Source organism: Anopheles bellator, chromosome 1, assembly GCF_943735745.2.
Source record: "Anopheles bellator chromosome 1, idAnoBellAS_SP24_06.2, whole genome shotgun sequence".
Classification (NCBI taxonomy): Eukaryota; Metazoa; Arthropoda; class Insecta; order Diptera; family Culicidae; genus Anopheles; species Anopheles bellator.
The window spans coordinates 36,677,451-36,704,325 of record NC_071285.1 but is presented as its reverse complement, the minus strand read 5'-3'; the positions used below and the strand labels follow the sequence as shown (position 1 = coordinate 36,704,325).

At 51.0% G+C, this 26,875-nt stretch overlaps 1 protein-coding gene across 1 annotated transcript in view; it reads left to right on the top strand.

Moving 5' to 3' along the window:
- LOC131215519 (fibrillin-1) overlaps positions 1–26,630 on the top strand; it is a 61,689-nt gene extending 35,059 nt beyond the window's left edge. Inside the window, 7 exon segments of the mRNA XM_058209909.1 lie at positions 5,026–5,808; positions 7,778–10,786; positions 11,892–12,374; positions 12,440–12,682; positions 12,751–12,893; positions 25,679–25,838; positions 26,380–26,630. Of these exon segments, the coding sequence (XP_058065892.1) occupies positions 5,026–5,808; positions 7,778–10,786; positions 11,892–12,374; positions 12,440–12,682; positions 12,751–12,893; positions 25,679–25,838; positions 26,380–26,630 (5,072 nt within the window).
- Positions 26,631–26,875: the final 245 nt, after the last annotated feature.

The following is a 26,875-nucleotide window of genomic DNA, read 5'->3' as shown; positions in this document are numbered from 1 at the left end:
TTTTATCTACTCCAAAATCAATTGACGACGAAGCAGTAATTTGTATTTTGGAAACAGGAAAAAACAGGAAATAGTCACAGGAGGCCAGATCTGGAGAATACGGTAGCTTTGGCATCATCGGAAATCGAATATACGTAGCGCGCGGAAATTCAAAAGTCGCGATACCTTTTGAACACACCTCGTAAAAGTTCAATACCAATTTGTAGAACGCTGTTTCATTTGCATCAAAATTGGCCTCACTTTTAAGCGATCACCTGTTCATTCGAGCGAAATTTCTTACCGGTGAGAGTTTTTTGAGGTCTGAGAATGACTAATGGTGGCTGAGAGCTAAATTTGGCGGATACGGTAAATGTGGGAACAATTCAAAGTTCAATTCATGTACATTTCACACTGATTAGAATCATCAACAGTTCTTGTTTTTTGCCAACAGTGAGTTTGCCAATTCATGCAATGTTCTTTAGCTATCTTTACAGTATTAGCTAACTCAAGCAACTTCACATCCTCCAAAACGATTTTATTGATTTATTCATTTTTGTTTGTTTTGTATTTGATCCATTGTTCTGAAAATACCTTAAGTAGTATCACTTCTTAGCACAATAATTCACAAACTTATAAGTAGAGTAGAATTAAATGTTAAAATTTTTCTTTTGAAACTACTAACTGGAATAGGGGTAATTGCAATAACACTAGCGCCATTTATGTGTTAGGTCCGGGACTTTTCAGCCCATGTGTTAGTTACCCAAACAAGCTACTTTCCATTCAAATCCTATTCGCCCGTCCCCGTCTCTATGAGCTGTCTACTTTGATTAATCCGATAGCATTAAAAAGTACTTTTCATCAACTTTTGGTTATTAAGACCACGCTATGGAGGTATTGTAATGACCGTCCCATTAGAACGCATGCTGTTTTGTGATGCGGCTTAAGCTAACCAGGCGGAATGTATGACGATGGGGATTAAGTGGTTACAATGAGGCTTACGTGGCTGACGGTTGTGCCGAGCCGAGTGGATCGTCAAAGGCAAAGGCAATGGCACCCTTGACAAATCAGAAAGAACTACTTGTCGCGCTACCACGGGCTGGCTGGCCATGCTTTACGGTGAAGGAATTCCCGTTTTTTTCCTACGTGCCGAAGCATATCGTTGACACAGTTTCCCTTTGTACCGTCCGGTTTTGTACCTTGGGGAGCGTTTTTGTGATGCTATTTTGTTACGCCACATACATGCAGTTAAGTAGTTCTAAGTAGCGCCACGAACGGTTAATGAGAGCAACCGTTGGATGGCTCGTGCGCCAACGATATGAAAGCAAAAGTTGCTCGTACCAACAGTTAACGAATTGTTTTCCACTAGAAGTGAGTGTGGCATATTTTTCTCATATTTCTGCAGTTTAAAGACACCATTCTCAAGCAGTTCGTAGACGCCCTTTGTTAGAAAACTTTAAGCTTTGCACATGTTGTTCACGTCTCATGCCCACATTGTTCACCGTACTTCATAACAACTTTTTCACTAGTTCCAAGGGAATCCTTTATCAATACAAACATAGCATCGCCGTAGATTCATGTCACATTACATTTCGATCGGTAGCTGCAATGCACCGATACTCCAATGCCTTGGGAAACCTACTTTATCCTTACGCTCTCTCTCTTTCTCTCTATTTTTTCTTTCATACGCTACATAAATGCCAACACGCATCACTCATGCATTCCTTCATTGCACGCACATCCACATTCACTCACACACCACCAACCTGCTCCCCGGTCCGGGTCCGGTCCGCAAATGCGATAGACGTTAACGAGTGTCTCCTGCGCAACGGCCACGGTCCGTGCCAGGATACGTGCCGCAATCGCTGGGGCAGCTACAGCTGCGGCTGCGAGGGTCTGCCGGGGACGCGGCTGGCGGCGGATGGACACGGCTGCGAGGACGACGGAGAATGTGCGAAGCAGAACGGGGGCTGCTCCCATCGGTGTCTTTCCACGCTCGGGCGCGTCTTCTGTCTGTGCCCGGAGGGCTTACGACTTGGGCCCGACTGGAGGACGTGCGAAGGTAGGCCGGGGACACCACCGGGTTTTTCTTTGGGCTGTGGGGGAGTGAAGGAGACCTGCCGCCCACCAAACGGGGCCAAAATTGAAGTTCGCGTGGTTCGTTGACTCACTCCGGTGCCGAATTTGCATCGAAATGCCATAAATTATACAGCAACCGAACCGGAGCGACCACCGTTGGAGAAGTCCTCTGGGGTTCCCGCAGTTTCCATCGAGGTGCCCGGCTCGACCCCCGGGCCACCAAACACCGATGCACTTTGCTGTCTGGGCGCATTCTGCAAGGCCTGGCTCATGGCTCCCGCGGGAGCGCTTCGGAAGCGTCCAAGTTTTCCCGCCACTCCAACCGAGTGCACCGAGGACGATGGGAAACTTTTCATCAAATCGTCACTATCGGAAAGTGAAAATTAACAAGTTGCTCGACCCCGGCCCGGCCCGGTATCGATGCCACGATACGATCAGGAGTGCAATTTTAAGGCTGCTGTCATCGCCGCAACGACCATGCGAAGGAAACTTTGGGCCGCCGTTTGGATGTGTCCTGATAATTTTGGCAGGATTTCATTAGGTTGCCGTGTCGGGTGCCAGTGTTGCCTAAGGGATGATGACCGATGAACGGCAAGTTAGAGAGTAAAATCAAAATATCAATTTCAGCGGTAACAAAGACAGTGAAATTACTTTAACGTAGCTCCTTAATTATTGAATCCTAAGGTCTGCCTCGTTGAGCGGTGGGAGCTTTTCATTGAAAACACCCAAAACTGTTTTAATCATTAATTAAATTGCGATTTATCTCAATGACGATCCCAACATGCTGCGAAATGTGTGACAAGTGTTCCCGATTTGGTGCTGCTCCAATTGCCCTCACCGATCAATCTTCGTTTGAGCCTTGGCGTACTTGAGTGAAGCCTCCTGGAAACGGGTCCTGGGTTTCATTTCGCGTCACGCTACTAATATGACACTCATATGGCAACTACAATCACTGAGTGGTCCTGGTCTGCAAAAGATACTCCAAACGAAACAAATCAAATGAAACAAAACATTGGAATGAAAAAAATTGAACAGCAATTGAATAGACATTTGCTAAAAAGATTTGTTGATTCGTTTAAAATTCTAGTTCATTTAATGAAATGATTTATCATTTAATTGTGATACTCAAACATGATTTAACTATGGAATTTCTACGTTTCTATTAAAATTGTATTATATTGCAACCGAGTACCGACCGATTAAAGCGTCATATCGAAATCACTTTCAGCACTCATCGCCAAAAGGCTCGGGGGCTGTGCTGGATCCAATGAACTGACGCTGCGTAGTGAGCATATTTCGATAACTATTTTCGCCACCAACCAAAGAGCCAAACTCTGAAGGGATTACGGCTGGAAGCCACGCCACGAACGCCGGCGCGTATTCTGAGGGCCTTTCCCGCGCCGGACGTGATAAGCGATTTGCACGAACCGTGGAAAACTATCCATCGAGACGGTGCCATTTTTTCTGCGCTTCCCGGGGAGCATGGAAAAGCCCGACAGCAGCGTCTGTGACCATCGATAGGCTTGCCGTAGTTGCCAACTTCTTGCGGTGGCCCGTCGTTGTGTTGTGCGATGAAAGTTTCATGCAGTGCGAGATGCGCCCACCACGGCACGGCGGATTATGAAAATATTTTCCCAAATCTCCCGGCCATCTCCCGCCCCGCCGAGGTACGGGCGGGCCAGGGTCCTGTGGAACCACGCTATGCTCGCTCGCTAGTTCGTCGTCCGTTCGCCGCAGCGTTCCCTGGCGTCATCAACGGGGTTCCATATCTATGGTGATTGCAGTAGCTGTTGTTTTCACCTGTGACGGTCGCGCGCACAGACCCGGGCTATCCGACCAGAGTCTGGCTACCGTGGCTGTGTGGGAGCGAATATTCGGTGATGTTGAATTTTATGAACTTTTTCGTTCCATCTCGTGGGGCGTGCATGCCGAGGTTCGCTTGGCCACGGCTCAGACGCGTGTGTCCATTACTCCGACCTCCGGGCGGTCCTGCTGAGGGACTCTATTATTATTTATGTTTATAATTTTCCGCATGAAACACTCTCTCGGAAGAAACGGTACCACGGAGGCCACGGTCTTCGGCCGAGACAGACCCTGGCTTCACTAGCGTTTACGCTAGCATATTCTCGGGCAATCATAAGAATAGTGCAGCCTTTCGAAGAACTAAACTCAATTTCGTCACGGTGTAGCTCGAGCAGTGAGTTGCAACCGCAGCACTGCCCTGGAAAACAAATCAATGGCGGCAGAAGAAACCTTTTGCAACGCAGATGGAGGAGTACACGTAATGATATTTGCTTCATTAGACAAAAATGTAGTTCGCAGCGTCTGTGCCGGCTTCGTGGAAGATAACTGTGCTGTGGAGTGGAATCTGTCTCCATTTTATCTGCCTGCCTTCATCGTGGGGCATTGAGAAGCGTTCTTTTGGTGACTGGAGAGCGCTTCAGGTAACTTTCGTATTTGGCGGAAAGATCTTGCATTGGATGAGGGGTCGTTCTAGGAAATAGTTTACACTAATTTGTTCTTCTGAATGTCTTGGAAAAGTATCAGGAGAATAAAAATCCTGTACGGACAGCATATTAGCGAGAGATTCACTTAGCTATATTAATTTGCTTGAGTCATATTATGTTAAGAACGTTTGTCGTAAAAACCCCTGGAAGTATGCAATCAGTCTCTGATGGTGTCATTTGTTTTTGTGCAAATCGAGGACGATGAGAGGATTCCTTACTGTCTGGATAGAAACAAATGACCGCATCAATGTCAAGCTTTACCTCACATGTCACCGATCGATCATACATCTTGGAATAAACGTTATTAGTTCATTAACGTTCATTAACAAAAGGAAAGAAGGAAATAACGTGTCGCTGATGCTTAATGACTACCGCTATCGCTCTGCTTATCACCCGGATGCTGCTTCCAAACTAAGCTTTTGACAATACTTTGACAACATTTACTACCTTAACAATCCGCCAGATGTTGATGAATGTGAGAATGCAGTCACCGCCGAGCGGTGTTATCGGTGCGAAAATACCTACGGTTCCTACCGCTGTCTGGAGGCTCCCACCACCACGGAACATGCAGGAGACGATGGTACAGCTGACGTCGACGAATCGGCAACCGGCGATTATGGAACGGAAGGCCGCCATCAATTGCCGGCCAATGAGTTGCCTCAAGGAGCCCATCAATCAACCGCCGGAATCGCCGGAAGTGACGCTGAAAGGTTCGACTCGACTCGGCCCGCCACGAAGGACGTGGACGTGCAGTCCGGTGAGTCGGAGCGAAGTGAGGATGAGACCGACGTCGAGGCGTCTCCTCCGATCCACCACCACCGCCATCATCACGGCGAAGAGACAACGGTACCCACGGGCCAAGAAGAAGACGACGACGATGACGATGGTGACGATACCGGTAGTGATCCTGATGACGCTAGTGAAGCAGATGAAGATGAGAGCGAAAGTTCGGTGGCCGAACCGGTTCCGGTTCAAGAGGCTGAGTCAGGTGAAACGCAGGCTCATGGAGAGATTAGCACCTCTGCCACCACCGAATCAACACCAATCGACCGAGCGGAAACGATAGAGCATACCGACCGGGACGACGATAAAGAGGACGAGGAAGACGCGGACCAAGATCCCGATTACGACGGGCACGATGGGGACGATGTTGGGCGCCCTGCTAAGGTACACCCCACAGCTCCAACGTTGGGGACGGGTTGTGGCGAAGGACTTCGACTGCACCCGACGACGGGCACTTGCGAAGGTGAGTCCGTCAGCCAGCCCCCATCGACTCGGGAGTTCCTTCAAACAACAGTAAGGTTCCGGATCGACCAGCAACAGCAGATAACAACAAATTCCCATTCCAGGATGGGGCCTACTTCGGGGTCGTTACTTCTTTACGCCGACACGAGCAAACGAATTTACGATCAAAGTTTATATCCCACGCTATCTATCAGGGTGCCGCTGTGGGTTGGCTGAGTGCCGCCGCCATCGGTGGAGTTTATTTCGCGGTTTCGAATGCGGGAACTACCAACCAATTTGCTAAACACAAGCACACATTGGTCGAAAAAAGCCAGCGCCTACTAAAATGTTAACTATCCGCACATCATCAGTGACCGTTACTTTTTGTGGCCCTTACCAAATTTCTGTGGCCACGAATTAGTTGAAATCAGCCGCCGAAATAATTCATTTCGCCGATTTTCACTTTAGATTTTGGCCCCTTTACGCGCCCGTTGTGGCCGATGATTCTGAGCAGAAATCCCAAAATCCTTGCCTGGCCCTGTTACCATGGTGTGTCGCGTATGCAAAGTAGCTCGATACGATCGCAGGAGCCTGTGCGCTGGTAGTTGGTTTGACATTAGCGCACGCTGCAATGAGCGGCATCTGCCAAATCCGCGCCGTCTGTTGCCGTTGCCAAAAAGAGGACGCGACCAGACCCTCGACGAGGCCCGGGCCCTCGATTCCAGTCTCGTGTGCGGTTTTGTGAGCCGCGTTAATTGAATGTCTACACGGAGCAGGACTCTGCACGGCCGGTAACCGTATGCTGCCAACGAGCGCGTTGCGTTGGCGCAAAGTAAATTCTCAATCGAGGCGGTACCTCTCCGGCATCGGCCGAGCCCGCCGGATGGTTATTACAATGTTTTTCATCACCACCACCAGCCGGTTGGATGGAATCGGGGCTGGGCCAACCCTGGCTTCCCTGTATGCAGCGTTCCGTCTGTAGCGTTGCTCTGCGGTTCGTTCGGTAATCATGGCTCGTAATTTGCTCGCCCGGTGCTGGCTTCCGAGGCTTGTTTCGGGATGTTGTAGGGACACGTGTCACAACTGCGCCGCCCTGTGGATGCTTCCACCGCTTCCAGTGTTCCAACGACACCAGACTCCGGAACGCACAGGTGTGTAGTTCGGTGTTCGGTCGGCATAAATTGGAGCCTTTTCCGGAGGACCGGGAACACCCCGCTTGCTAATGATATTCTACATGCGGAATAATCGTTTTACAAGCCGTGGCCGCCGGATGGTAGAATATTAAAATTTGCGGTACCATCACATGCACGGGCTGTGGAACGGTTGTTCGATGCCGGGTTCGGCGGTGCTCAAGTTGCGTAAACGATGTGTGGATAGCATCGGCAACGCCCACCATAGCCAGGGGATTTGGGACTCGTTCCGTATCGTACGGAACGGACACTGACCTGGTTGAGCCTGAAACTGGGTGACACCGCTGTCCAGCGCGTCCGTAACGCGACGGATTGATGTGAGTTAGTGACGTTGCCGTCCACGCGAGGGCTTATTAGCATAAAAATCGGTTCCTTCAGGTTCCACCGGCCAATATGGGAAATTATCGAACGCAGCCTGTGTAACGGTTATAGTCCCTCGGTCCTCGGCTGCCCGAAGTGATAATGGCGACGTAGCGAGCGATTGATTGGCATTCGATGTCGAGAGTGTAATTGCATTCCAACGCCACGCTCTCGCCCCGATATCGGATTACCGTAAGCGATGCAACGGGCTCTCCGGGAACAGTGTGTCCGGAACAGAGTCCGGTGAGAGTGTGTCAAACTGTGACGGGGTTAATCGATACGCCCTGGAGGTGTTGGGGACACATGTCGGAGACCCATCATCGTAACACGTTCGATTTGTGTCCATTTCGGACAGAGCAGACAGACGGAACCTCAGCGTCTGGGCCGGATTGTCCGGTCAATCGACTAACCTCTCTCCCCGTCTCTCCCTCTCTGTGGCAGATATCGACGAGTGCGTGGAACAGGAGCACGGCTGCGATTACTGCCAAAACGCGTACGGTGGCTATCAGTGCACTTGCCCCGCCGGCTACGAACTCGCCGATGACGACCGACGCTGCGTGGACGTGGACGAATGTATCGCCGGAGATGGGGACGATGCCGGTGGTGGGTCGATCTGTTCGCATGAGTGCCACAACACGATCGGTTCGTACGAGTGCCGGTGTCCTGGGACGTTCCACCTGAACAACGATCGGCGGACCTGCGTCCGGGACTTCTGCCAGGATCTGTACGAAGACCCGGAGAAGACGCGCTGCTCCCATGAGTGCGCCGACGAGGTGGAAGGTTTCCGGTGCCGGTGCCCCGAGGGGCTCGTGCTGGACGCCGCAGACCAGAAGACGTGCCGCAGTGTGGACGGGGCCGGCTGCGATGACAGCCAGCGGAAGCGCTGCGATCCGGGCTCGTGTCGGCGTGTTGGGGACGGCGGTGCGGATTATCGGTGCGAGTGTCCGGATGGGTACGTCCCGAGTGACCACGCCTGCCACGATCGGGACGAGTGTCAGCTGGGTCGGCATCGCTGTAGCCACGACTGTCACAACACACCCGGCTCGTACCGATGCGGTTGCCCGGCCGGGTTGACACTTTCGAGCGACGGCAAGACCTGCGACGATGTGGATGAGTGCGGTCGCGAAACGAACGAGCTGGAGGGCGTGTGCGGTGAGCTGGAGTGCCGTAACACGTACGGCAGCTACAAATGCGTCTGCCCGGAGGGCCGCGAGCTCGATGAGTACGGAATCTGCCGGCAGATGGACCTGTGCCGGAAGGACAACGGAGGCTGCTCGCACATCTGCACGTTCTACAACCGCGAAACGTACTGCGATTGTCCGGATGAGCTGGAGCTGGCCGAGGACGGGAAGACCTGCGAGACGGTCAATGAGTGCGGGTTGAACAATGGCGGCTGCTCCCATACCTGTGATCCGGAGGCCGAGCCGAGGTGCCGGTGTCCGGCCGGTATGCAGTTGGCCGGTGATCGGCGGACCTGAGAGGACGTGAACGAGTGCCGCACCGGCAACGGGGGGTGTGAGCAGAGTTGCCTCAACTTCGAGGGCGGCTACCGGTGCAGCTGCTTCGATGGGTACGAGCTGGAACCAGGCGGCCGGCGTTGCGTCGATCGTGATGAGTGCTCCAGCGGTCAGCGAGGTGGCAGCGGGGGCTGCGATCACAACTGTCACAACACGGACGGCTCGTACTACTGCACCTGCCACTCCGGCTACCGGTTGGCGGAGAACGCGCGCGGGTGTGTGGACGTGAACGAGTGCGAGGATCACAATGGCAACTGTTCACACGTCTGCATCAACCTGCTCGGTGGCCACCAGTGCTCCTGCCCGACGGGTTTGTTCCTGCAGGCCGACGATCGGACGTGTGACTTTGTGGACGAGTGTGAGCTCAACAATGGTGGTTGCTCACATACCTGTCACTATGCGAACGGGGTCGTTAGCTGCTCGTGTCCGGCGGGCTTCCAGCTGGAGTCGACACACCGCAAGACGTGCGTCGATATGGACGAATGCTCGGTGGCGAACGGAGGTTGCTCGCATGGCTGCCACAACACACCCGGCAGCTTCTGGTGCGCGTGTCCGGCGCGCCACGAGCTGCGGCCGGATCGGTTGACGTGCCAGGACGTGGATGAGTGTATAGTGGACAATGGGAACTGCTCCAATATCTGTATCAACGTGCCGGGAGGTCACCGGTGCGCGTGTGAGATCGGCTACGAGCTGGTGACCGACGGACGGACCTGCGTCGATGTGGACGAGTGTTCCGACGGAACACACGACTGTTCGCATGGGTGTGTGAACGTGGCGGGTGCGTATGAGTGTGAGTGCCCGTCTGGCTTCCACGTTGGCCGCAATCGGTTGGCCTGCGAAGATGTGGATGAGTGTGCCGGGGACCCCGATCCCGGCTGTGAGCATCGGTGTGTCAACACGATCGGATCGTTTCGGTGCGCGTGTCCCGACGGGCATCGACTGGCCGCCGACAATCGGACCTGCTCCGACGTGGACGAGTGCAGCGAAGCGGGGGCCAGCGACGAGAGGGGCTGTACGCATGAGTGTGTGAACACGATCGGTGGCTTCGAGTGCCGGTGTCCGCCGGGGCTGCGGCTGGACATCGACGGTCGATCGTGCGTGGACATCGACGAGTGTCGGATCAACAGTTTCAACGGGGGCTGCTCGCATGTGTGCGAAAACACCGACGGAAGCTTCCGGTGCCGGTGCCCGGAAGGGATGGTGCTGGGTGAGGATCAGGCGACCTGCGCGGATATCGACGAGTGTGCGGTCCTGAACGGGGGCTGCAGTCAGCTGTGCATTAACCGCGACGGTGGCTTCCGGTGTGGCTGCCATCCGGGCTACAGTCTGATGGAGGTGGACAACAAAACCTGCGAGGTGTCCAATCCGTGCGCGCTGCGGAACGGGAGGTGCCAGCACTACTGTAGCCTGAAAGCTGGCCAACCGGTGTGCTCGTGTCGCGAGGGCTACGTGCTGAACCGGACCGATCTGGTGAGCTGTGTCGATCACAACGAGTGCCTTGTGGTGGCCGACCACAACTGTCAGCAGCGGTGCATCAACCTGGAGGGCTCGTATCGGTGCGACTGCTACGCGGGTTACGAGAAGAATGCGCTGGGCCAGTGCGCCGACATCAACGAGTGCCTGGTGGACAATGGAGGCTGTGGGGGGCGCGGTCAGTGCGTCAACACGGCCGGTGGCAGCCGCTGCACTTGCCCGGTCGGGTTCAAGCTGGGCCACGATCGGAAGAGCTGTATCGAGCTGCAGGATCACTGTCGACCGCTGGAAGCGCCACGAAACGCGGACATCCGGTGCACCCGGTCGCGGCACAAGACGCAACTGTTTTACCGATCGAAGTGTATCGTCACCTGCCGGAAGGGCTTCAAACTGCACGGACCCAGCGTCCGCCACTGCAACGGAACCGGCGAGTGGGACGAAGGAGAATCGATCTGTGTGCGTAAGTATTCCTTGCGGCCGCGCTTAGTAACTTAGAATCGGGAACAATTGAATTAGCTCCAACTCGGGGTTGGTTTGATTTAGGAAACATGTCAAGGTGTCAAAATGAAGGTATTTTATTGTATTTTGCAAGAAATTCGCAAAATTTCATTTGTTCCAATGTCTCGCCATCTCTGCAGCATCTCGCATCAACTTTGCAGTCTTCTTCAACTTCCTATTGATTCAGGGCAATTTGGTGGGTTGATGTCCTTTGCGATGAAATCCTTCTTATTGGCACGGTACCACTGAACTACCTCCCTGCTGTAGTGACAGCTTGCCAGATCAGACCAAAACATAACCGGACCTTTGTGTGAATTAATGAATGATAGAATTCGCTTTTTAGGCACTCTTCCTTTCGTTGAGTTCATCGTCGTGTTTGTGGTGAAAACCTTGGTTTCCGTCCACAGGTGCAAATTCCTTGCCAAATCGTTAGTTTCCATGCAAATTTATTGGCGAAATCAAATTTGAAATTGAAGGAGATATCTCCCTGTGTCCTTCGTCCCATCTCCCAGTGTCCTATTTGGATGCTTACATGCAAGAAAAGAACAATAGCGTCTTCGTAGACAGAACCTCTGGACAGTACTTTTGCTGGCACCATATTTTTTGCAATATCCCGAACCGAAAGTCCAGGATTTGCCTCGATTGATCTTAAAACCTTCCAGTTCAGCTACCGATTGTATGTTCCACTACGACGTCTACTCTGAATCTTTCAATCTACGGTATTGGGTTCCCAAAAAACGGTAAAGCACAGCATATATAGTTGATTTTACGAATTTTAGAGTTTTTACGACTTTTAAAGCAGACCACGTGAGGTTCTCGACGTTAGTGTGCAGAATTATTTTTCCTCATTTGAGTTCCATTAAGCATAACTTTCTATAAACTCCGCGTACCAAGATGAAACTTTCAGCACTTAAAGTCGAATGTTGCGAAAGTGTCGAACTAAAAATATAGCTATCAACATTTGAAATGCGACCACCAGAGGTGCTGCTAGAAGACGTACAACTTTTCCCGACTCTAAGTGGATCATGCTTTAGCCCCCCCGGCTAACCCGTTCCCATTCCTTCTAGCACTGGCCTGTCCCCGGCTGAGCCGACCAGCGAACGGGGTGATACTGCCGGTCGCCTGCACCGCCGGCAAAATCTTCTCCAGCGAACGGTGCGTCCTGCACTGTAAACCCGGATTCAAGCCCCTCGCCCGCCGGACCGCGGTTTGCAACCTGACGCAGGCCTGGGTCCCGAGCGATAACCTTCAGTGTGTGCCGTCGTCCTTGCCGAGCGCGTCCCCGGCACCGGCGCCGATCAGCGTGAAACCCTTCATTCAGTGTCCTCCCGATATGCACGAGGTGCTACCACTTGGCCAGCACACGATGGCGGTGCGTATCGAACGCCCGAAAACGAACGTCGACTGGCACCGGGACGTGGACGCTCATCCCGGGTGGGGTAAGCAGCTGCAGACCGAGCTGCCGGCCGGTGAGACGATCGTGACGTTCCGGGCGCGCAGCCCTTCGTCGAATGTGAACGACGTGTGCCGGGTGGTGATCAAAGTTAGAGGTAAGCAACGGTTCCGTAGAGCGCGAAATCACCCGTCTGACGTTTCCCCGAATTCCCTCCCGCAGAACGCAAACCACCGACCGTGATGCAGTGTCCGGAATCGTTTGAGGTGCAACTGGAGCGCAACGAACCCGCGCGCTCGGTGTTTTGGGCCGAACCAAAGTTTGAATCCGCGTCCGAGATCAAGCAGCTGTACAAGTCCAACACGCCTGGCCAACCACTTCCGGTTGGTGTCCACTACATCAACTACATTGCGACCGATGCGGACGGGCTGAGTGCGAACTGCAACTTCCGGGTCGTGGTCAAAGGTATACGATCGGAGCGGGATCGGGTTTCCATCTAGTTCTCGATTATCCACGAATCCCTTCCGTTTTAGCTGCCCCGTTGCCGGTGGAGCACGAAATGGAACCAAGACGAACCGCGGCGCCGAGGCCGGCCGAACTGAGCCGCCTGGAGAACCACGAGTCATTCCTTATCTGCCCCGGCAAGCCACCGGTGCGCCTGGATGCCAACTATCCCGTAAGTAGACTGCACTTTGTTTTCCACTTCATTTGGCACGGGATGGCATCCGGCGGTGCTGTTCCGGGTCGGCCGGGCCGCACCGCTCAAGTGAACACCGCGACACTGAGAGCCACCACTACACATGCACGCACACGACTACAACACTCATCCCTTACCAACCGCGAGCAGGGAAAACAATTTCCGCAACACCCGGCACCGTATCAGTCCCTTAATTATCATCATCATCATTATCGTCACGAACATCATCATTACCGCAATCACAACCACACTCCGGGAGCGTCCACCACATTGCCCTCCGTGAGCGCAGCTAATCATTCATCCACCGTGAACCCCCGAGCCACGACCGGGGCCGAGGGCAGCCTCCACAACTCACATCACACGGCCACGCCACTGCGACGTCCGTTTGAAGGGCGAAGCTCTTCGCGCAACGCTTCGACGCTGTCCTGGTGGTCGGGGCGACCACCACTGACCGTTAACGCCACCGCAGCATCACATAAACAACCCATCAACGTCACCAGCACCGCGAACCATCGGTGGCCGCGCCAGTGGGCGACGACGACGACTACGCCGCTGCAGCATCGATCACGTATGCTACACATCATCGACCATCATCGATCATCCGCGTGGTGTTGCGAAGAGATGGATTGCGATGGCGATGGTGATGATCCTTCGCAGGACACCTCCGAGCCCAATCACACGGCAGTAGGCGTTGATTATTTCATCAACATCTTCCACCACCACTGGGCCTCCGGGGATCAGCCGGAGCACCCGGAGCAGGGTTCGAAACAGGTCGCTAGCGAGCCTAGCAATGATTGAATTAGCTCCACGGCCCCCGTGGGGTCCTCATGTGTAAGAGATCGAACGAATGGGCCACCATATGGGGTGGCAGGCTTAACAGATGATTCCGCTACAGTGGCAGCCAATATTTATTACCACACACCAAACAAGCCTTAATTTTGGGGGCTGACGAAAGTATGAAAAGGGCAATCTCTAGCAAACAAAAAGGCAGCATAATGTCACGTGTGTTGCCTACATCCAGGCGCAAGCTTTTGCGCGTAACAACGGAATGTTCTCCTGTGACTTTCATTACATTGTGGGCTTTAAACGCTGGAAATCCGTTTGGGGCTCAGTTAATTGGCATACACTATTTCTCTTTATGCTGCACACTCCATTTTGTACATACCGTTTGTCTGTTTTCTAGTTTAAAACATTCATAGCAAAGGCACGAACGTCATTCACCAGAAATGTTACTTATTAGGAATCTATACAAATATTTATACAAAGCCATGTTTGAGGTTCTATTAATATAACGTTTTACGATAGAGCAAGTATTGCAGAAACACTTCGACTGTGAGTAAAGCTTTGGCTTTGAATTTCGGGACACAGCATCCCAACGAATCGAGATCTGTTTGATTTCATATCCAATTGCCAGTTCACTGAAGTGGTAATTTATTATGACAGAATCGGGGCAATGCAAACAATGGTCGCTAGTTTGCTCGATAGAAGCCAACATGCTAATCGCGTTCACAGCATAGCAGTTTATTCCAATGCCCATGCACACAGTTTGTAAAGCGAGCTTCGCATTAAATTTAATCAATCGAAAGTGTCACATGTAAATATAGCTTTTGTCTGCACGTTTATTGGGAATGCAGTATCCTCGGGCTGGGCGATGGTGCGTTTTTGGTGGTTTATCGAACAATCGATTCCCTGGTTCATTTGCGCACTGTATTTGAACAGAACGTGGGGTAAATTCGGGTCACATTACCATAAGTACAATGAGGAATTTTTGTTTCAATCGCCACCGCAAGCAGTTTAGTTTTATCTTTCATTTTAAAATATTATCCAGTTTGTTTTGCTGCGTACTAATCGTATTTCAATAGGATATTTAAATTTCGGTCAAGCTGCACACTGATTGAGGATAACAGCACTGCGTGCTCTGAATCTATTACGGGGTGTGCCAATCTGGTTCCGATTTGCACTCATTAAAGTGTCATGCCACTGATTGAAATGAATGATTTTCAATGCTTGATACTCGATCTTCAAAGGTCCATTGATTTCAGCACTCCAATTCGGAAGCATGAAACCAATCTGTTGTGAGGTAATGTCCAGCTGGAACATTGACTGACCGCTCGGTGGTGCAGCCCTTCATCGGATTTCGATAAAGTAGGGCTTCTTTTGGAGTTCCGCCCAATCCCAACATTGTCCGCAACGGGCAGTGTACGGGTAACGGCGCATCGTCCTCGCGGCCACGTGCTTTCCTGCTAGGCGACCGACCGTTATTGTGTTTTGGAATTGAAAGTCTCATATGTCCTTGTCCGAAACAGCCATAAACCGGGTTTGCGTGTGTAAAAAAGCTTCTAAAACATTCCCGGACGCTCGCCGCCTCAGGTTTCGATTGTCACATGACAACCTCATCAGGGCGTCATTTCATTTCCGCTTCCGCTTTCGTTGTGCTTTATTGCCGAACGCCAGGGTGTGTTCCTCTTCGGCCGGGCTTCCGCTTTATTTGCAGTTGCAGTCACCCATCCCGTTCCGGTACGTCTCATGCATGCATTCACTGCGGTACTCTGCGAACATCAAAAGGAACATTGGTTTTCCATTGCATCACCCGTTCGCCCGGCCTGGCTGGTGTTGATTGGCATACCGGGGAGGTCGTCGACGCTTGGGCGCTACGTCCTTGTGGAGCAAACGTATCCTGTCTCGTGGATCCTACTAGCAATTTCCTGGCACGCTATTTATGGCTTCACTAAGCAGGGCGCAAAAAAAACCCGGTCGGCCCGAGCAAGAAAAGAACGTCCCAGCGGTGGGAGGGACATTCTTTCGTCCCACGTTTTTTTTCGCCACAACATCAAAATGCAAAGAATCCGTTGTCGTACCTTCCAAGCGTGCGGCTGGCTGGCCATCGTCTAGCCCAGCATCGCGTTCGCTGGTGCGTTCGATTGTACCCGTTGCCGAGTGTCCTTCGGCAGTCAAAGCGTAAGTGATGAGTTCTCCCTCGATAAGCAAATGTGGCGTGTAGCGTCCGGTGTCCTGGGAGGGTGCCACATACTTGCGTCTCGATCCGCGAGGCGATCCTCATATCGCTTCAATTCGTTCAGAAGGACGAGCCGCGAGGGGTGATGAAATAGCGCCACAGGCAAACCGACGCACGACGCCCAAGGACACCGGCTGAACGGGCATTTCACCGAACACATTCCTTCCGACGGCAGCGAACACTGGTGAATGGTGCCAGTGCAAAGGATTATCAACGATCCCTCGGGCACGTAAAGCTTACGATCCTTGGGCCCGTCGGCTCAGCGGCCGAGTCGTTGCGCTGTGCTGGATGGATTTGAATGAATATAATAACTTAGCAGAAGGATTTTCAATAGAATCTCCGCTCGGCACCGAGTAAAGCTCTGCATGCTGGACGAGGACGAATGCTCGGAAGCGAAGGAGCACCTAACGGTGCACGGGCGCCCTCTACCATGGTGTGCGATAAATATTTGCAGCCCGCAAAGTAGGTCCGAATGGGTATCGACGTGCGGCCAAAGCCCGTACCACCCGGCTTTATCGCTAGTTGAGGCTTTCGGCAAACGGTATCGGCAACCGACGACCACTACTGACAGAATTGGTTTCATCAGTCAATCGCAAGTCTTCTCCCGTCGGTTCCTCGGCACCTGAGACGGATCCTGTGAGATGGTGCACAGTAAACAAAAAAGCACAGCAAGTGAGGGATACAAATCTGTTGACCACGCAAACCCTCGCCGCAGCTCCGGATGATGATGATGCTAAAGTTTGGTATTTTGCGTACTTTGATCAAGCATTGGCAAGCGGCCAAGCGACCGCAGAATACTCGGACCAACCCCCCCAGGAGGAGGGACCGTTCACCGTTCACTTCCGGGTGGGCAGGATTGGAAAATTCACTTATCAACCCATTTCCAGGCGGAAACCGATCCTCCGGCAACGGGTTTTGCTGCTGCCGGGGCCACTCAGAAGAAAAGAAGTACTTGGAGGTCGTCGATAGGGGGTTGCAAACTTTCGCTTCTGGAATTCGGTGCGGAGGCGGATGGGGTCCTTCGGTACCTGCCCCGCCAGCTCCCGGGCCACGCGTTTAGAGCATTAAACGGTTCAGTGCAGAGAGCTGCACGCATTGTGCCCGGTCATGCTTTAATATCTCCATCATTAGGGTGCGGTGGAGTGCGGATTTCGGTTCGGGCTCGGGATGTGTGAGGTTTACTTTCAGCAACGTCACTTCCATCATCATCATCGACGTCATCGTACCCAACCCGGATTGCCGCCATTCAGTACGGGCACGCTGGGCTGGGTATGATTTGATCGATATTTGCTAACCACCGGGACCGACGGCTTACGGCCGGTGCCCCAAAATGTGAGCCTGGAACCACTTTCATCTGTCACTGGCAAGTGGTTCGCCCAATTCGCTCTACTAACACCGGTTCGTTCCGATTGAAATGGGCGCACCGTGCTGCCATTAATTAATTTTCAAACATAACCAATTAGGTTGCAACCCACGATGGCGATTGCAATTGATGGTGGTGGCCAGTGGCTTCGAGCCAGGATCGAATACATCGATTGTTGGGAAACAGTTTGCGATGTGGCCAGGCTCTCGAACTCGGATGATGATGTATGAACGTCTTGATTGAACTCGACTTATAAAGTTTTCTAATGAATGGACCTTGTACGGTTAATTTTCTCGTACCAGATTCTGGCAATGACTTAAATTCCTTAAGCAAGTGTAAATGTTCCTCCCTAGCGCTGCTTTATATTTATCTAGATATCAAGATGCTAATTAGCTACTGTGGAAGGACGTGTTATAAATACGGCCCGGTCCGTTCTTCTAAAGTTAAAAAGTCCAACAATAACGTATTCGTGTTCAAACTCAAGTTACAGAACGCAATGCAATGTGGCCTTGTGGATTCTTTAGACCAATTCTTATGTGCTTAATTTTATAAATTATTCTTACAAATACAATTATTGTTTCATGCTTGTTTATGCGAAGGTGTTGCGGTTCCCTGTCTAAACTAAGTTTTGTAGAATTTGTCTCAGTTCCATGAACGAGCACATTGAATATTCGTTTAATTAAATTACTCTTATGCGTTTTGGAAGATTTAAAAGAATTTGAGAAGCTATTATCGGTTTAATTTACTCCCATGATCATTATCTTCTATAGGCATCCGGAGGAATTTTGGAATAAAATACAAAGGTGCAGGAGTTCTAGACCGACATGGCTTTTCCCTAAAACGTATCCCGAACAGAGCCTTTCAAAGCTAAACTAGACGAAGTTCCAGACGAAGTGCGGTACCTCGACATTAAAGTTTAATGTTCATCTTTAATCTTCGACGTTCGTCTTAACAATTAGTCTCGGATTTTCTTCCAGTTTCTTTTTTATAGTTATTGTTATGGTTATTTGAGACACTTTGTGCATAGAGCTACTCCTATCTCCGCTGCTAACTCAAATCAGATTAATCTTAATCCAGTTGTAACATCGCAGGGTACTTCTTATCTATGCAAGATTTGGAAAGAATCCTCGTTTGGGGGATCCTCCTGGCGTAACTCTTGTATGGATTGTTCTGTTTGCGTTGTTTCCATTCTGCCTATGCCCTTTCTTTAGGTCGTACGACGCAGCGTGGTTTTTAGCTGAGGGCCGTTTTCTTATCATCCGCTTTCTTTCAAGTGTTCTTTTGGGCACGACGAAGTATAGATCTGAGCAGGTTCAGGTTTCTGCAGTAGCTTCGGCTTTGATGCTTCACTATTCGATTGAATATGACAAAAATACAGTTAAGCACTACTTCACTTTGAAAGGGACAAATAGATTCTTCTTCTTTCTCACAAATAGATTCAGGTCCCCAGAATTAGGTCCTCAATTTGTGTGCTGCTTTAAAACCTGTTTGGCTTTAAAATTCTCGTTCATGCTGTCCACTCGATTCGACTCGAACAGCATATTACATCGGCAAACCGTGTGCCGGTCCTCCGGCGCTCTCGTTGATTATTTATCGCAATTCATGTTGCTCCGTTGCATGCGATATGTTGCAAATTATCATTCACCGGGTGTACCGAGCTGCGTACAATTCCGGCTAATGATTGGAAATTCAACGTTTTATTTCCCACTTTTGCACCACTACGCCCAGGAATGTTGGAAGGGTCCCGGGGCCGTGCTCAATTAGTGGCCCCAAGTTTAATGCGTTGCAAAAATAAGGACTCCGCCGCAGAACGGAGAGCCCATTCGGTGGCCGGATGAAAATCGGTGGAGGGCATCATCAATTATGGACGATTGAAATCAATCGTCAACCGGAGCCACCGGTTCCGCTAGGCCTGGCCGGGTTTGATAGATTGCCGAGACCCAGAGAGAGAGGGAGTGAAATAATTCATCCTACAACAATTCCCACCGAGGGACCAATCTCTCCATTTGAAGGAGCTCCAGATTCGATGCTCTGCACGGACCGATGTACCGGTGTAGCAGTCAAAATGGCGCCCGGAGAAGGACAAGAATTAATTAAAAAACCATACCCGTACCGTACCCGATAACTCCCGGCGGCCCCCTGACGGTGTTCCCCGCAAACTGTGAGCACCGTTTCGCGCGTGTGTCCTGCGAATCCTGGGACCCTCCGCTACAATTAACGAGTGGCGGAGGGCCCACTCAGCGGCTCCGTTGCTGTTGCTGCACTCTTCGGGGAACCTGTGGCCAAATGGTTGCGGTTGGGCGCAGGCACAGGCGGGACATGTTTCGCAAAATTGCATCCATCGCTTTCGCTCGGTTCACACAATTTAATGACACAATCAATCAATTTCCCGGCCCTCGCTGGGGACCGCCCCGGCAGCGGGCCGGAAGCTTATGCTCCAGCGGCAGCGGCCGCATCGAAAAAGGAACAAAACCGTCAATAATAAAAGCGAACAGCGGAAGAGCCCAGCGTGACAATGTGACATTTTCCGTTTCATCACGACGCACGCACCGGCAGTGGCCAACCAGGGAAGCGCTTGGCGAACCGGTTTTTATTGCAACGGGATCGTGTTTGCTTCCATTCCGCAGGCCTCCCGTGGGCTTCCAGCGGGACGGGAATCCTATTACGATCGCCACCAGCGGCCTCAGTATCATCAGCAGCAGGAGCAGCCCGTCCATTATCAGCAGCAGCAGCCACGTCAGCACGCACAATATCATCGCAATCGGGTGGAACAGCAGGTCCCAGGAGCGGCAGGACCCAGCTCCTACCGCTGGCACGAGGTGTCCTTCATTGATGTCGCCACCACTTCGGCACGTCGACTTCAGCCAGTCCCACCACCACCACCGGTACGCGGCTTCCAGAACCCCTTCACTCTCCGTGTGTGCTGTTTTGTGCTGTGACTTTTGTTTGCTTATCGTTTGGCCGAGTTTTGACTCGTCGCTGTATTAGGCTCTCTGGTGTGTGTTGCGATTCCCGTGGCAAAAAGTAGCAATAATATTTGTTGTTCGATTGGTCTTGTTGTGCGCGTGAGTGTGTGTTTTAACAAGTGCCCGACCGGATCGCTTATTTTTGCTACCCCTTTCCGGCTCTTTCTTTCGCTTGCTCGTTGCGCTTGTGTCTGTTTCCATGTTTGTTTTGTCGATGATGTTTTTATCTTCGGTTCGCTCGTATCGTTTTCCCCGTTGTTCCCGTTGTTGCTATTGTTTCCGGGTTCGCGTTTCACTAATGGTGGATAGTTTTTCTTCGTTCGACTGGCGCTGTGTGTTTGATTTCTGCTATTTCCGAGCGCCTGTTCACGGTTCCGCGCAATATATTGTGTCCATTTCGACCGGTCGTTCGGGACACCCATCATAAGGCCGGCATGATTGGTGGAATTTTGTGTACGTCAAAAGAAATCAATCTCCATTTAGTGGCCCGGGAGCCCAGGCGAAAAGAAGAAGGACCGGAATGGAACTTTTCGCCGTGTTTGAAAGTTTGGCGCAAACGTAACAGCTTTAATTAGATTTCTGCTTTCAGACCTCCAAAAGAACCGGACCGGAGTTGTTTTCGCGGGCAATGGATGGCCATTTAAAGCGGGCATTATTTATGCAAAAGCCATCGTGTTGCTCGCAGCGAGGATAATTCATTAGCCACCACCTGTAAACAAGAAGAACTGGTTCGCATCGACCATCGACCGCGGCCGCGGTAATTGGATCGCTGAGACCCTTCCTTCGGCTCACGCTGTGGCCATCGTCGAAGAGTCCCTTTTTCGGTCCCCGGAAAGGATTCCGGCCACTTTATTCCGCCGCCGAGTGCCTTCCACCGGCTTAGCAACATCTGATTTGCTGAACCCCATCAACAACACTCGGCTGGGCTGGGCCGGGATAATCTTCTTAAGGATGCGCCATACGACCAGCTTCGACCGGGATCGGCTAATTTCGCTAACGAAACGCCCGAAAGTTTAGCTCATGATAAATTCAAACGCCGAACGCCGAACGCTCGCCGCGGTAGCTGATTAAAAATTCTTCAATCGATGTTTTCGGTCGCGGAATTTCGTGGCAACGAGGACGACGAAGTTGCCGGCAACAAAAAAAGAAGAGAAGCGAAAAACATCATCTTCAGCGGCGCTGTAAAAGGATTTTCGTCACTAACACCCATTGCCGGCGCACAGGGAGCTGCCGTTGGCCGGACGGCAAAGTTTACGGACCGACGCCGGCTGAAGCGCTGTGGGAGTCGGAAACGCATACAGCAACACAAACACACTACAGGACGACGAGGCGGGGACGGAAAAACGCGTAGGAAAGTCAGCACAGGGCGAACACAGAAAACAGGATGGCCCAAAAATTGCATCCCGCGCAGAATCGCGGGTCGCTGCGACGCGCGATAAGAAATAGTAACTAGCGGGGAATACGACCAGGTCCTGTTCCCGTCTCCGAATGTGCGTTGATATCTGTTGGTTCTTCGAAGCCGTTGAACGAGCATTTGTTGCGCCAAACAAAGTCGTACGGGAAAGTTTTCCAATGCGACGCTCGCCCTTGCTGTGTGTGGAAAGTTACTTGAAACATTCCAACAGCTTCCGGATCAGCTGCCGCAGTTTCGAGGGCCTTGTGGAGGACGTGGTCGGCGTGTGCGAGAGAGAGAGAGCGACGGTGGCCAAACTGTCGTTTCGCCAGTTAACGAGCAAATGAGTGGAGGGAATACGCGTTGTTCCGATTGTGGCCCCCCACAGCATCCCATTTTCTCGCCGCCCAAGAAGGAATCGGACCCTGGGACGGAGCGGCTGCCTGGGCGCTGAAAAGTTCTTTTCCTCCTCCTTTTTGCAATCTTCAGCGGCGGCGGCGGCGATGGAAAAGTTTCTTGCCGCTCAACAACTCAACCGACGACACGGCCCCATTCCGCACCATTTGCCTGTCGGCTGCCGGTGTTATTTATGTTTATGCTGCTGCCGATCGTCGCCGTCCCCAATCGTGGCCGTTGGTGGTGCACCGTTTTGAGGTTTTGTTATTAAAAAGTTCGCTACAAACCTCTGGATGGTGGCGAGCGCAGATTGCCTCTGCCGTTGGTGCTGCATTCATGTCAACCCGATTCTTTCTGCTTCTCCTGGGCTGCGGCCAGGGACACTCGCCCAGGGTTTGCGAGGGAATTGCAGCGTCAGCAACGCGCTTCACACATTCGCAATGCGGAAGGAACCCTTTTCAGCTTCTCTGGCCAGCGCGAATGGGGGTTGTAAAACGAGCAAACGATTGTACCCCGGCTGGCTGACGGCCGATAACTTGGTGAAGTCCGTCGGAAAACTTTAACATCCTGCCCGGTGCGGGGCGAACGGGTGGTTGAAAGCCATCAAACGATAAACAGTTTATCCGCGGAAGGCAATGTTTATCTTGCGACCCAGCATTTTAATGTTTCTCACCCGTTGAAAAGGGTGTCTTCCGGAGGCTCTGTTCCGGGCGAAAAGAAAAGTTTTCCATTTTGTTTGATTATCACACAAAACGATTTCTTACAAACCGAGAACAACCGGTGACTGAAATGTTTTATTTTCGTTCCGTTTCTCTTACACGGATCACGCTCACCTAACGAACAAAGTGCGAATGATTTGTGTTTGGAGTGGTTGAAAACATTTCCAAAACCAACAGCATTTGGGGAAACGCAATTCAATTCAACAAATTCAAACTGTTATCGGGGCGCATTCTTAGGCCATTCTAATGTTTACGTCGCATCTTTTCCCAAAATAAGGATTGTTTCAAACATACCTTTCAAACCATTCCAACAATAAAAAATCATGCTATATTTCAAATTGGAACCATTTTAAACCAATGCCTGATTTGGCAACATTGGATGATATGCATAGAAGCTTTTGCATAGCTTTTCCTTCTGATTCCAGTGTTTGTTGAATATTTTTGGCAAATAGGGTTTGTAGTTTGAGATGTTGATTATACGCACTTCCGCCTTAGTACGACGAACGCGACCCCCATTTACGTGAGCTGTTCAAAACATATCGCGATTTTTGTGTTTTTGACACAAATATTCCTTTATTCATGAATATCTATTTCATCCCTTTGTGCCAGCGTTTTTTCCAATCCTCGAAGCACTTCAAAAAATATGTTTTTGTGATCTTGTTCAGCTCCTTCGTAAGGGGGCCAGATCTGGGGAATCCGGTGGCTGATTAGAGTGTTGTTTTGGGACCAAAACTTCGCCCAGAAACAACGATGTGTGAGCGGGGGCCCAAAAGCCAGTTGCTCAAAATGGCCGAACTTGTGAGTGAGTGACATGAGAAGCAACATAACGCCACAAATAAAAAATTAAAAAAACATACGCAAACGGCAGAAATTCAAAAGTCGCGATATTTTTTTAATAGGCCACAAGAACGTGGAATATTTGGCCGACTGTTGCCTCGGTTTTGTACAATAGTTTGGAATTCGTTATAGGATCTTGCTATTTTTACCATTGAAATTGTATCCATTTGACGTTCTCCATTGATTAGTTTACAACGTTTCAAAGTTTTCGTTATAATAATAACAGAATAATCTTGTCTAGTGAACTCTTCATCTCGCGTTTCTTACCCTGAATTCTGCACCATTAATTACTCATAAATAACTAAATCAACTTCAGTTTCTCTTATATCAAGCGAAACGATGGAATTGGATGTGAAAAATCGGATACTTTAAATGAACTTTACTACCGCACAAATTGACCTATGGATGTGAATAGCTCCCCTAATACTTTCGTCCCCTGATATTTGCTGTACAATTTTTGTAACATTCCAACTAAGTATCCCTCAGCTTTCGTCGTAATAGATTCAAGTTACAGCAAAACTGTCATTCCGTCATTCGACACTCTTTAGTTCGGCCTATTGTGCGTCCCAATCGATCTCCAGGAAGCCTCTGTGGATTTGAGAGCCACTCACAAGTCCACCTAATGCACGAATTCCGTACAAAAAGCGGCGAAAGCTGCTTTTAAATTAGCTTCCGAGCGAAGTAATCACGAACCGTTACCGCAAATCAAACGTCGCTTAAGTAGCTACTCCGATTGACATTGTGACATTTAATTAACATCCAGCTCCGCTTAAACGTTCCCACCCGGTTCCCCTATGCCCCTTCATGGATCCCACCCAGTGATGCAACAGAGATCCTTTCAGTTAATCCCTTCCCGAAGGATGTTGATGTGTTAATTTGCGACCCACCTCGGGGGAGTTCCGTGTGAAGAAATCGATAATCCAAACCGGCTCGGAACTCATGAGGGGGCCGTGGGCCGTGGGTGTAATTACGGGTCCATCTCAGCCGTCTCACAGTTCAGTCGGCCGAAGTCTACCGATCGATTCCCACCCCGAAAAGCGTCGTGCAGGGATTTTCGGCTCGACGCCATCCGGCGTTGAATGGAGAGCCCGGAAAACCCCGAAAATTCCACTCCGTTGAATCCACACAAAATGCTGCACATAATTGGTGGTTTTTGGCTCGCCGTTGCCTTTGCGCGTTCGATGAAATATTGCTTTGATTAGCAAGCGGCCTGAGCGGACGTCGGGGCCGCACGTGGTCAATGCGTGCCACCCAACATTGAGTCAAAATGTCATCGACATTAGGGCACCAGCACCGAACGCCAGCCACTGCATCACTGCTGCAGTGGCAATGCCGGACCGGAAGCTGCAGCAGCACGCCCAGTAAACAGTGTTTGTGGTTTACGGTGCGAATAAACAACACTCATTCATTCTGGCCGCGTCCGGCGGGTTCCGGGGGCACTCGAGTGAAGCAAACCACAATCATCGGTTGCGCGCAGCCCCAGTTCCGATACCCCTCGGTATCGGCCATAATTTCGCATCCCGTTCGTCCGCAACATTATTTGGAACCCTGCGGGCTGCGGAGTTCAAACAAAGTCCTGTTGGTTTTTCGAAGCCATCCGAAACGGGTTGGCGGTGGTCCCGGTCGCTGGCATGCCGATGCTGATCGGTTTCGAATTGTTTCGATTGTTTTAGTTTCGAGCTTTTCCGAGTTGTTAATCGATGCCACACTTCACCCGGTAGCAGTTTATTTGCTTGTTTGCAGACGTAGTTAAGCGGCTAGGCTCGTTGACTGGCCAGGGTCAAATGGCGAATCGCCTGGTTCAATCTCTGCTTAGGATATGCGTACGGCTTTCTTTAACTTATGCTGTGGCTTTCTAAACGCACTTACAGCAGCTTTAATAACAATCATTCTACTCAATCATCAACTCATGACCGGTAAGTGCTTCAATCCTCATGCTTTTAACAGGGTAAGTAAACCGAAGATATGTTTCAACCATTCCAATGTAAATGCTTCATGGAATTCAAACACTAAATTGAATCGAATCGGCATAGTCATACTAATTCACTTCTGTCTTCTTCTGGGCACAATGTAGCTCCACGTACCGCAAGGCTGTGTGGTGAAGAATATTCGCATCAAGCAAAAGCTGGCGAGGTTGAGACATCAGCAGCGTATGTTGGCACAGCATTTGCAGCACCTCGAGGAGACCCCTAATGCGAGTCCCGCATTGGTCCGCCAACAGCACCAGCGTTACAGTAAGTACGGTGCAGATGTGCCCACAATGTGCTTCAAATTTGAATTCAATCCAATGTGCAGTCAGGGAATCTTTAGGTTTCGATAATCTCCACGAGCCCCAAGTCAGCAAGACTTCAGCGCTCCAAAAATCAATTTCTCAAGTGTTCCATACTCCAGAAAAATCTTATAAATCTTATCTTAAAAACTTATCAATTCCCCGATCGGTTCCAGCGCCGCGATATCGGGTCGCGTTGATTACCGGCGCTAAAAATGGAACCTCATTGACCTTGGCTACATCAGCGCGTCATCTTGTTGGATGTTCTTTGTAGATTGCACGTACTTTCATGTGATAGCTTAAGGACAAGCATCGTCTTCTAGTTTCTCCAGCCACTCGTCGGCGGCCACGAGCCGCGGGTGACTCGACGTTTTTCCTTTTTCTGACGCCAACCGTTTATCTCCACGGCACGGCGTTTGGCTCCTTAAGCACGTTACCTGCACGCTGTTCAAGGTTATAAGAATCGCTTCAAATGGCCGCCTTTCTTTCTTACACCCTTCTTGCAGATAATCTGCTACGCTACTACTCGTCGTGGGATCGTGTTTCGGGTTCGTCGTCGGGCGGCATGAGGACCTCTCCGGATGGCCCTTCCATGCAGCATCGTCCAACGCACCCATCGACGCATCCGATGACTTCATCACATTATCAGCAGCACGAGCACCATCAGCGGCAGCAGCAGCACCATCAACCGCGCCGGTGGCTGAGAAAGCGAAGTCGGGCAAACGCTGAAGTGGCTTCGGTGGCGGCGAAGGATTAACCTTGCAACGTAAGCACAATCTGGCATAAATTGTGAAGAATGGCACCGCCTGGAAAGTACTGGCCGATGGGGGCTTGCGGCGGTTACAAAGTTACGAAGCAAATTTTAACTCTACCACTCGACTCGGGCGCCAACCAGAATGGCCATTCGGGAGCGGCTCTCAGCGCATTGATTGCATTTCTAATTACCTCCGATTGCTGCAGACTAATACACTATTTAACGCGCGGACATTTAACGCAACGAAC